Below are 12889 nucleotides of genomic sequence, written 5' to 3' on the forward strand. Positions count from 1 at the left end.
CCCAGTCTCTTCTGTCTCCAAAACTAATGCTATAACAAACATCAGCAGCGTAAGCAAAATTCAAGACAAGAATAATAATTTTCTATGAAAGTGATCTACGGGGAAAATTTCACCCCTTTTTAAATATCCCAGAATTAAGATTCATGTTTTGGCTATGTTTTAATGTATGGCATGACTTTTTTAAGAGTATCAAGAGTCAATGATAGAATTGATACTAAAATAAGGGGAAGTGCTAGTGAACAAAGTTTTGTTATAATAGTTTTCTACACAATGGCAGAATATTTAAGTATTTTGATTAACTATTTTATTACTAGACTCAAAAACACCGTGAGACAGAATAAATCAAATGTAAGAAGAGGAATCATGTGACTAATAAAACAAGAATGTAAATTCTTGAGAATTTGTAAGAATGCAAATGAAGTTTTCATGGAAAGCACTCTCAAGCTATAAATAAAAATATGCTTCCTCATCTTTTAATACTCTAATATTGATAAATATTTTGAAATGCAGCTTACCCTATATGTGTAACAGCATCTCTGTTTTCACACTCAGTAGTCCATATTGCTATCTTATCGCCTTTAGCTCTAACATTAACAACAGCTCCACACACATCATCACTGTAGTCATCAAATGACTCCCCAATAAGGCACAGCAGCTAACAAAGAAAAAACTTTCATTAGATTACACATATTTATGTATTTACATATATGCAGTTCTTCATTTGATAGTCTTTCTGCTTTATATTAAGTCATTTAGTATAATTCTTCAGACATCTGAGGAACAGATGAAATTTAACTTGCATAAAAACCAGCTATAAATAAATTTTTACTAGGTTTACAAATTAACATAAAAATAAACTATTACTATGATGTTGAAAATATAATAAAATTATTAAAAATAATTTTAAACTGCCTTCAACTGATAGCCTCTTGGCTATCTCAACTATGTAATAAAAAAAGTTATTAAGACTATGAAGTAAAAAGTTAAGATCAAAACTTACAAATTCACTGATTATGACCCCTAACTACATCTCTTTTAAAAAATAATAATTTAAAGGCAAAATACTTCTTTTGCTTAGGATACTTAAGGTGATTCATTAATCAAATATCCTTTGTATTAAACAATATATTGGTATATAAGCAATTACTCACATTTTCCCAAATAGATGTTTCTTATTATCTTTTCAAACAAGGGAAAGATATTATTTAATGAAACATTGTTTCCAAAGGATTGGAATATCATCAAGAGACAATACTCTTAAACTGCCTATTGGAAAAATTATTTATAATTTAAAAATCTTACTGTCTCTAGCCAAAAGCGATCAAGGTCACTTCGTCTCTGCTGTTTGTTTAATGTAATTAGCCATCGTCCTCCTCGTTTGTTTTTTTCATCTTCCCACATAGGCTCGATCCCATCCTATACAATAAATGGGCAAATTATCAGGGATAACTGTTTTGAAAACTGATTACTAAAGTTCAAATCAAAAATATCAATTCCCTGTCATGCAATTTTACAAATAAAAAATCCCTTTGCCTCAATAATGTCCACAAATAATCATACTGAATATGAATTTAAATTAATCCATTAATGCACAGTCCTTGAAACTATAGCATCATTGTATATTACATTTACAATAAAGATACTAGTAGTTCCTTAATTCAAAATATAGCTATAAAAACCATTTGACAATGCATATATGCATATATATGCACAATATTTGCATACTGTTAAGTCATGTTTCAAGTAAATATTATGACAAGATTTCTTAGCTTAAATAAATAATTCATGTCCATTTTGTTTTAAAATCAGCAACTGTTAACAGTCATACCTTAAAAAGTGAGTAGTCACAGCCAGGCATTAAATTACTAGACAGCTGGATATGGTTGTATAAACTATGTAAAAGAAAATGACAGTTATGAACAAGAGAAAATGGGGCAAAATTAAGATCTTTAAGTACCGCTTTTACTATGATGAAAACACAGAAGACAAAATTAACATATTTAAAATTCATGCTTATCAATCTAAATGGATTTATTAATCAGATTTTCATTCATGAATGAAGTTCAAGAATTTTCTTCTGATATTGAGAATTGTTTTTGATGTAAAATGCCTAATGTTTCTGTAATGTCAAACATCAGTTTGTCATATCTGATCCAACTTCACTTATTTAATATAGTAGGAACAGTAAGGGTATATGTATATACTTTTTGACCACAAAAGTTTAAAAGATTTAAGTAAAATGAATTATTTAGCCTGGAGCAGAAAAGAGTTTTTTTTTTTTAAACTGTTTAACTGAATGCTGTAGAATCACAAACTCAACAGGTGAAAGGGATCTCAGAGTCCACTTAGTTCATAGATGGATGGCTAGAAACCCCTTCTACAACAACCCTAACAAGTGGTCATCCAGACTTTGGAAATCACTTCTTTGAGGCAGCTAGATTGTGTACCAGAACTGAGTTCAAATCTGGCCTCAAACTTCATCCTAGCTATGTAGCCCTGGGTAAGTCAGTTAAACCCCAATTGCCTCAACAACAAAAAAAAAAAAAAAAAAAAAAAGAAAAAGAAAAAGAAAATCACCCCTGATTACCGACCCCCTCTCCACACTGCCTAAACATCATCTCATTTGACCCTTGAGTAGTCCTAACAGTCAAGTTTTCCCTTTAAATTAAGGGGTTGTGTTTCTGCAACACTCACAAATTGTTCTTAGATCTTTTCTGATGCCTAAACAAATCTGTCCACAATCTCTGTTCATATGGCAGTCTATTATTTCCAGGCCAAACTTTTTCTACTTCAGGCTAAATGTCTTCAGATTCTTTCACTGATCCTTTATATAGAATAATCTCTAAGTCTCCCTCGGGCCCCCAATCATCATTCTCAATCTGTTCTAAATGCTCTCTAGGTTCTGTCAATGTATATCCCAAGTTACGTCACAAAAACAGTAAAAATGACCATTGCTAAATAGGGGACAAAATGGAACTATAATCAGTGGTATTCTGGACATCATGCCCTTCTCTATGTAGCCTAAGTTTACAATTCTTTTTTTGGTTGCCATGCAATACTGCTGGGATAAGGTTAGCTTTACAGGAGGATGCTTAGTAATAATTTAGTAATAATTAAATGTTGGGGGAAAGCACAAGAAATAAAACATGAAATGATATATTTTCATGAATACAAGGAAAATTATCTTGAACAGAGTGCAGTAAGAACACTGAAACAGTACTCAATTCCCAAAGATATTGAAGACCAGAACAGAGAGTAGCCATCTGGGATGATGTAGGTACTCACTTCACTGGAAAAAGGGGGCTGGACTAGTTGACCTCTTGATGTCCCCCTTTCAGCTATATGATCCTGTCAATGAATTATGGACTCCCTATATGACAGTTTTGGGGAGGACATATTTCATACAGATTAAAAATACAAGCTATGCAGAAATGATGAATATAAAAGTAGATTCATAATTTGATCCTAATGTGGAAGTTCTACATAAAGTTTTCAAATACTTAAATTACCTAATATTTTATTAGTTGCGCTCCCTCTTCCACCGACACAAACCGAACATGGCTGCTATGGCTTTAAATCATTCTTTGGTAAAATTAGCAATGCATTTTCCTACCCCTAGATAGGCTAGTCCATGAATGAGGGACAGAAATGGTCTGTCACCAGACCTATATTTTCCACCTTTATGGAATCTGTTGGAGCTTTCCCATTGCTTGAGCTAAATCAAAGTTACTTCTATGTGAGGATGAGCCAGCATTAAAGAATAAATCTCAGGTGGTCTTCCTTCAAAAATCCTTCAAAGAATGGAATACAAACACTGCTCTATTTCTCCAGACAATTTATATAAATCTAAGACTATTTATGGATGTGTCATTATTTTTGGTTCATATGATACTCACTTTTGGATGAGACATTGTTCTGGAAGTAAAGGGGACCCTTGTAACTATGATAGATATAAATAAATACTGCTACACTTCCTAAACAACCTATATTCCCTTTCCCCTGCCACATGAACTGAATAAAAATTAAAATATTAAGGGATTCTGTATCAGAATTAATGTTATACCTTTCTAATTTGAGGGAAACCTTCAATCGCACCCTTATTAACCCTTTTAACTGCATAGTCCCAACAATGTAAGGCCCTATTAGCATACTTGCTGGCCTTTCCAGAAAGCAGCTGGAAGTAAACTATGTGATTAACAGATAAGTGATAAAAAGGCATAAAAGGTTCCAAAAATGACAATACAAATGATTAATAGCCATATTATTTAAAAATGCTTCAAGTCTACTACAAATTATTAAAACCATTCTTTGTTACCACCTCATATCTATCAAATGATAAAAAAAACGATAAAGTGCAGAAATAGTCAATGAGGAAGGACCAAGGGAAGACATGCATTTAATAAATACACTGTTAGTGCAACTTCGGTTTGGTCCCATAGCTCTCCATCCTAGGTGCATATCCTAAAGAAGATCACAAACTAAAAGAAAGATTCCCATAAAAACCAACATATTTGTAGCAGCATTTTTGTGACACAGAGCAAAAAACAAAACAAGACAAAACAATACAAAAAAAATAAATAAAAATAAAAAAAACCCAAAAACCCATATAAACCCAATAAATGGAAGAAAGTGAACACAAAGGAACACCATCATAAAAAAATCCTCTAGTGGCTTAACTCCTCCAAGAAGACCCATTCCCTTTCCTCTCCTTTTCCTAATTTTCTGCAGTCTAGCTCCTGATTTCATCATTCAACTGAAACTTCTCCCTCCAAAATTATCAATGATCATTTGCTAACAAATTAATAATCTTTTCTCAAGCCTCATTACCCTCTCTTCCCTAGGTTTTTTTATTTGTTTTTGTGGAGGTTTTTTTAGATACTGTTCTACCCTTTCTTCAAGGCACAGCTACGAATAGTGAATGTCCCCTTAGGACTCTGTTCTGGGGTCTCATCTTCCTCCATATTATTTTACTTGGGTGATCCCATCAGCTTCCATGAATTCAACTATTATTTCTGTTCAGGTGATTTTCAAATCTACTTGAAGTCCTAAATCTGATCAAAATTTCCAGTTTCTCATCTCCAAAAATCCATTAAACATATCCAATTGGAAGTCCCATAGACATTCTAAATTCTCCTTGTGTTCAAAACTAAACTTATCTTTCTCATCTCCCAACTTCTTTATTACTTTTGAGAACACTATTTTATCAGTCATCCAGACTCAAAATCGGGGTATCATCTTTGACTCTCTCATTTTTATTCCTCATATCCAATCAGCCTTTAAATCATCAATTCCACTTTCACAACATCTCTTCTATATGCCCTCATCTTTCTTTCACCCTGTCACCAACCTGGCATAGGTCCTCAACAGCCTGAAACTAATCTAACAGGTTACTGGATATTCTCTCCTGAATGCTAGTCTCCTTGATCTTAAATCCATCCTCTACTCAGTCGAAGTTTAACTATGTCATATTCAAAAAACTCCAATAGTTCCCTACAACTTCCTGGCTTAAATGTAAAATATTAGGGTTAGCATTCAAACTTCTTCAAAACCTGGCTGCCTCCTACCTTTCTAGCCTTCTTAAGATTTATTCCAAGTATGTGTACTTGGTGTTTTGGTGTCACTGAATCCTTCCTGTTCCTCAAAAGAAGCACTTCATTTTCCTTGTATTTTCAATAGCTGTCCAAAGACATGAAATGTTCTTCTCCCTCTAAACCCTAGCTAAAAACCACACTCTATAGGAAGCTTCCTAATCACCCCCCCACTTCTAATGCTTTCCTTCTGTTTTTGAATTTATCTTGTATATATCTTGTTCATATATAGTTGTTTCCATGTTTTCTCCTCCATTAAACTGTGAGCTTCTTGAAAGCAGGAATTGTCTTTTGTCTTTTTAGTATTTTAAGACAGTATCTGACATATATTAGGCATTTAATAATGCTCGTAGTACAAGGGAGAGTTACTGGAATGGATTTGAGAGATAAAGATATAATAAAATTTAGTTTACATTCTAAAGAAAAAAATGATAAATAGTTCATTTTCAAAATTGTTTCCTAAGTAGATAGGAATCTGGGGAAAGCTTTAGTTTATAACTTCAGGAAATTTTTATACTTGTACTGAACAGGTTAATATATGAAAATAGCATTAATGGCTCCTATTTATAGTCCTTAATAGCTTACAAAGATTTTCTTCACAACAATTCAGTGAAATATTTGGGGAAAGCATTCAAAACTCAAAAAGGGCATTTTTGCCTAGTCAAACAGGTAATAGAGCAGGCGCCAGGTCTTCTAACTTCTGTACTTTTCCCATTATGCCATAATGAGAAAGAAGGAATAGTAAAGATTAAAAAAAACAAAAAACAAAAAACAACCTGAAGTTTATTTGGAACAAATCTATAATGGTAACAAGCAATGGAGAAAATAGCAGGGAACTATTCAAACTTTTTTTACACTTGTTTCTACTACATAAACAGAAATAAGACTTTCATGCTATAAAAGAGAAAATACAAATAAATGGTTAACAGAAAAATGAAAATCAAAACAGCTGAGAAAATGTTAGACCATATATAGCTGCTCTCAGTTTAAGTTACCAGGCACAGTGGGAACATCTCAGGGGTACTACTGAAGAACTGGCATTGATTTCTGAGAAATTAGTAAAAGGTTAAGGTGCCACACTGTATCAGATATGAGCAAATGTCCTTGTTTTCAAAAAGAGGTGGATACTTCAAACAATAGAGTGGTGAGATCCTTCTTTTGTCTTACTATATGTCAGGCTCAATGTATCACTAAAGATACAAATAAAAAGAAAAGATTCCTATTCACAAGTAGCTTAAAGTCCAAAGGGAAAGAAAAGTACATATATATTTATGTGTGTGTGCGCACATGCAATATAAATAAAAGGTGAATACAGATATAAATAATGCAGAAAGAGGCTTCACACCAGCAACTGGTAGAATCAGAGAAAAGGCTTCATTTAGAATGTGATCCTTTTGAGCTTTGTTTTCAAGGGAAAAGAGTAAAAAAGATAATCTACAGAGGGAAAGTATTCCAGACAATTCGTATGAAGGTAAGAAATTAAATTAGTATGGGAGAAGAAAAAAGGTGAGTATTTCTGGATTATTTAGTTTAAGAGGGGAAGTGATGTCAAATAAGGCTGAGAAGACAGTTGATAGCCACTTATAAAGGGTTTCTAAACAGGAGTTTTTATTTGATACCAGAAGCAATAAGGATTGTTGATAAGTTGCTGATAAACTATAATTACAGAAAATCACTATGGAGATAGTGTGTAGCATATAAGAGACAGATGCAGTAAAAAGCTTGAGATAATTAAGAGGCTGTTCCAATAACTTAGGGCCTGAGGTTAGAATAGTTGCACTGAGTAAATATGGGGTTCAAATAGGAGAGTCTAGATTCTAGACTTTGTGAACATTTGAAAGAGAATAGATAATCTCAACAGATCTTAATAAAGTTGATTAATTTCTTATTTTTATTATCAAAAATTAATAAAACCTCCCCCGAGGACATACTATCTCTGGATTTCCTCAAAACACACACACACACACACACACACACACACACACACACACACACACACACACACGATTATTAGTAGTAGAAGAGAAAGGAAAAGGAGGAGGAAAGGGAGAAGGATAGGGAAAGGAGAAAAAAGTATACTAGATAGTAAAATGGTCAGTTGGATTAAGAATTACATAACTGATGAGATACAAACATACAAATTTTGACCTCTCAAAATAGAGGAAGTTTAAACAAAAAACTGAAATGCCCTGGAGTATCGGTGGACACAGATGGGGTAGATTCTGGATCTGAGTATCTATTAAAATTGTATGTCCAGACACGTACTTTCCAACACTGGGTTCCTGGAGTCTATATACAAAATTGATGGTAAATTCTCTTGATGTATTAATGAAACTAACATCCCATTCCAATTTTTTTATGGTCAGTTGTTTTGCTCAGAGTAAAAAAGAAACAACAATGTATAACCAACTTTGCTAAAAGTTACTCCCAAGTGAAAAAATTATGACCATTAATTTAGGCACTCTTACAAATTTAGTCAGCATTTTTCACTGATATTACAAACACTAGGCATACATAAAAAAGAACTCAGATTGAGGGCAGCAGCACATGAGAAGGATCATAAGGGTGATTGAAACCAAAAAGTATCTCTCTCTCTCCTCCTCTCCTCCTTTCCCCAAAATTCCTAGTCATGATCCAATATAGTGAGGGGTTTTAATTACCAATGTCAAATACTTTTAGGAGCAGGAAGGAAAATGTCAGAAGCTGAAAGGCTGCTGAGAAGAGAAGATTCCCACAACTTCCATGTCTAATTCTTAGGAAGTTTTAATGTTCATATTATTCAGACCACAGAATGAATTTACAAGACTGATTTAACTAATGGCTAATGACCCCAAATTGCATGAACATGACCATTATCATAAAAGCAAACTAGAGTTTAAAAACAAACCCCAAATAAAAGATTACTTACGCCCAGAAGTCCTCAACAGTATCAAACTTAGAGATCAGACGAAGGTTTGCTTGCCAAGTTTTGCTCTTATCATTTTTAAAAAACCAGAGCGCCCATCTAAAAATTAAAAGAGATAACTGACATTAGAGGTAAATACAATAAGGAACATATGCTTTTATTAAATGAAACTAATAGAGAAACTTTCTATAAGAGGTTAAATAAAATAGGAAGTTGACTTACACTGGAGAGAACTATGAATTCTAACCTATTCTACAAATACTTGCAATTTCTCAAATTTCATATATATTAAATGTTTGTGTAACCACATTACATAGTATAAATGTAAACTTACCTCGTTGGACTAATTTGCAAAGAAATGAAGGAGTCTGAATTAATGAATTTTCCATTTCATATTCTTAACTCAGGTGCCAAAACTTTTAAAGGGAGTACATCAAACTATTATGATTATCAAAAATTCAAACTGTAATACAGCAATATTTGACAATTCACAATTGATTCCCTCAACATAAAGAATCACAGCATAAAAGGAGTTTCTCATTAATGTCATCGAGACTACTCTGGCAGATTAAGATCTTGTTAAAATCTTATGGTAATCATGCTCAAGTATGTCAAAGTACATACACTTGGATTCGAATGTCATTCCTTATATTTCCAATTATAAGTGGCTGGCCAAGTCTCTTCACTTGTTTCCTCATCTAGAAAATGGGGATAATATGATCTCTTTTCGAAAGAAAAGCCTCTTCATAATGAGGTACAATATAGTATATATGCAATTTATTAAAACAATTATCTGATCCACAAATGTAAACTCCTCATTCTCTGACAATGCTAAAGAAGTTGGGGAGGGAGAAGTTACTATATAATAAAATGATGACATTACTCTGAGGCCTACACTTCGCAAAAAAAAGTATGTAAAAGTAACTACACTGGAAATAATCCCTCTATACTACCCTTCAGCAAATTATCAAGGATTCAAATCTCACACATATATACACACACATACACACACACACCATTAGAGGATATTAATGCTTGCTGATTTATTTTACTTACACACACTCTCTAGTCCTCCCAAATAACTAATTCACTTCTGGATCAAAGGAGATAATACTTTAAAAACATATTTAGCACAAGCATGATAAGTGTGTAAATGTTTAGAAGAAATGCACGTTTAACCTATACTGTATTACTGTAATAAGGGAGGGAGAAAAATTTGGAACACAAGGTTTTGCAAGGATGAATGTTGAAAACTATCTTTGCATGTATTTTGAAAAATTAAAAAGTTATTATTATATTTTTAAAAATTTGCACAGTTCCTGACACACAGCAGATGTTTAAACCATATTGCTTTCCCTGGATGATCCTTTGGCCATAAGCTGTATGCTTATTTTTTTGTTGTTATCACCATATGGCATTTTTATTTGAATACCACCACCCACTGTAATGATGCTCATTTAAAGACAAAATCACTATATTCTTTTTAATATTTTTATTCCTAATATCCAACAAACTGACAAAGATAAAAAATGCAAAGAGTCAATAGAATTGATCAACATTGGAAAGTATGTGGAAAGACATCACTAACATACTGTTGTTAGAGCTGCTAACTTGTAAAACACATTCTAGAAAGCAATTTGGAATAATGCCAATAAAAGTCCTTTGACTCAGAACACAGTAGGCATATATCTCAAAGAGATCATTGACAAAAAGCTCCATATACATATCAAAATACGCATAGCAGCACATTTTGGGATAGCTCAGAATTGTAAACAAAGTAAGATAGTGGCTGAGAAACTGCAAAGCAAATCATGATACCCAAGTATAGTAAAATATATAACGAAGTAAAGTGAAATAAGCAGTCATGAAAACCATACATACACACAGACTAAAGAATAAGCAAAAAAACAAATCAAACTGAATGCTATGAAACTATGAAAAACAAGCATAGCCCCAAAGATAACATCTATGGAGATAGCTCCCCCCGCCCACTTCCTCCAACTTACAGAGGAGGCCTTCGGTTTGCAACATGAGTAAAAAAAAAAAAAAAAAAAAAAAGGCAGCTAAGTGATACAATGGATAGAGCACTGACCCTGAAGTCAGGAGGACCTGAGTTCAAATCTAGTATCAGACATTTAACACTTCCTAGCTGTGTGACCCTGGGCAAGTCACTTAACTCCAATTACCTGAGGGAAAGGGGAGAATACACTTATACACACAAATAAAAAAACTAGTGAGCTGTCATGGTCCAAAAAACAAACAAAAACCACCACAACCCCACAACTTTGTTCTAAGAAATTACTATATAAAAAACATAGCAATAAAACTTTATTCTAAAAAAATTTTTATTTCTAGTGCCCAGCAGATACATAATTCAACTCAAAACCTGATATACTACTTAAAGTTAACCATTTAATAATGCATTCAAGTTATACATGGGTCGTGTAGAATGTCCTTTACTGTAGTCAGTGCTGCTTAATAAAGTTCATAATTACATGAACTATATGATCCCAATAATGTACATGAATTATTTATGGAATAAAAGGGAGATAAGAATAAAGGGTCACAGGCACAACAGATTAAGGACTAAAGGACTGCATAAGATTTTTAGTGATTATAAACTTCTAAAAGGCATACAAGTATAATAAAGCTTTTTGAAGCCAGAAAGACTTAAGTCCAAGTCTTTCTTCTGAAATAGTCTTTGTAATTCTCTAAAACCATAAATTACAGATAAATGGATGAAGTTGCCACAGCAGGTCTTTTCTATACAGATGAAGTCTGGAATTCTGTACGAATAAATCAAACCTAGGATATGTTCAAAAGGCTTACCTGTTCTGTAGTGGATGTTTAACGTAGTGTTCAGGGTTAGCAACCTCCTGATTGGTTTCAGTTTTTTCTTCTTCTGCAGGTGGGGGATTAGGAGTGGTGGTGGTTTCCTATCAAAAAAATAACCAAATATTATATGGTTAAAATCTGGTCTATTAAAAAGTAAGCTTCATTTAACTCCAACCTTTAAATATCAACTCCATTTTACAAGAAAGGATATAGATAATAAATGTCTCATATAATTATTAAAAATATTTGCATTCTTTTTTTTTTTTTTTTTGAGTTCCAAATTCTCTATCCCTCTCTCTCTTCCTCACCCACTGAGAAGGCAAGCAATCATTATTCATCAACTTAGGCAAAACATTTCTGCATTAGCAATGTTGCTCCTCTCCCTCTCAAATGAGACATGAAGAACAATATGCTTCAATTTGCATTCAGAATTTATCAGTTTGCTCTCTCTGGAGGTGGACAGCATTTTTCATCATGAGTCCTTTGGAATTCTCTTGGATCGTCGTATTGATAAGAATAAGCTAGGTCTTTCAGTTAAATCATTGTTATTGCTACTACTTATACAATGTTCTCTAGTTTCTGCTCACTTCACTTTTTTTCCATCAGTAAGTCATCCCAGGTTTTTTCTAAAGTCATCTCCTCCTTCATTTTACATAGCACAATAATACTGTGGCACAATCACATAAAAAAACGTTTCCAGCCAAATTCCCCAATTGAGCAGCATTTCCTCAATTTCCCAGTTCTTTGAAATAGCTCTTATTTCATTTCAAAATGCAAAGTGGCATGTTAAGACATTTACAAGTAAAATGTTACTCTAAATTCAACAGACATTTATGAAACAGCTGGGAAAATGTTTTTCTGAACTTAACTCCAGCATATGAATATCCCTAAACACTAATCATCAGAAAGAAATCTACTAACTCTGAAGCCTACAATACATATAGTTTCCCCTCTTCTTCCAAGACAGACTTCACAGGCATCTATCATAGAAGAATGTAACAGAATTATGTGGGTATTAGTTACTGTTGCAAGGAGTTTTTCATTTAACTACAAAGCTCAAACTGGGGAGAGCTGGCCAAAGCAAGACCTCCTGGCCTAAAAGGAAACCCAAGGGGTAGCCATACTAGAGTTTCTGAGAGACAAAGCCTATGTAAAAGCATGTTGAAATTGGATTTGTGTATTTGTTCTAATTGGTTAGGGACCTGACTTCAAATAAAAAACTGAATCTGAAATTTCTTTCTTATCAGTAGTCTTTCCTACCCTTTTAAGACATGTTCAATTTCCTTTTCCATGATATTCAATGGTTTTTCTATTCTATACTTCCAAATTCTCAGAAAGTACTATTACTTAAAATCTCATGTTTTTGAATCAATTACTGATCCCTGGGCCTCTTTCATTTCTTTATAACTAACCCTATTTCCCAAAATTATGTTCAATGTTCATTGAAGTCACGAAATACCAAGCTGTGTTGGAAGATCTTGTTTACATCTTCATAGAGCTTCTGAACTACCTTAAACCTAAAGATGTTACTGCATAGTTACCTACATGGTATTTACTAAGT

The 12889-nt window shown here is 33.2% G+C and overlaps 1 protein-coding gene across 4 annotated transcripts in view; it reads right to left on the reverse strand.

Annotated features, from left to right (window-relative positions):
* EIF4E (eukaryotic translation initiation factor 4E) overlaps positions 1-12889 on the reverse strand; it is a 41139-nt gene that overhangs the window by 1765 nt on the left and 26485 nt on the right. For all 4 annotated transcript variants that reach the window (XM_074275427.1, XM_074275426.1, XM_074275429.1 and 1 more), the window contains 5 exons: positions 11323-11429; positions 8497-8592; positions 1829-1892; positions 1303-1416; positions 516-655 (listed from right to left, as the gene is read on the reverse strand). In XM_074275427.1, the coding sequence (XP_074131528.1) occupies positions 516-655; positions 1303-1416; positions 1829-1892; positions 8497-8592; positions 11323-11429 (521 nt within the window). The remainder of the gene's footprint in view (positions 1-515; positions 656-1302; positions 1417-1828; positions 1893-8496; positions 8593-11322; positions 11430-12889) is intronic.

Source organism: Sminthopsis crassicaudata, chromosome 6 (assembly GCF_048593235.1).
Source record: "Sminthopsis crassicaudata isolate SCR6 chromosome 6, ASM4859323v1, whole genome shotgun sequence".
NCBI classification, from domain to species: Eukaryota; Metazoa; Chordata; class Mammalia; order Dasyuromorphia; family Dasyuridae; genus Sminthopsis; species Sminthopsis crassicaudata.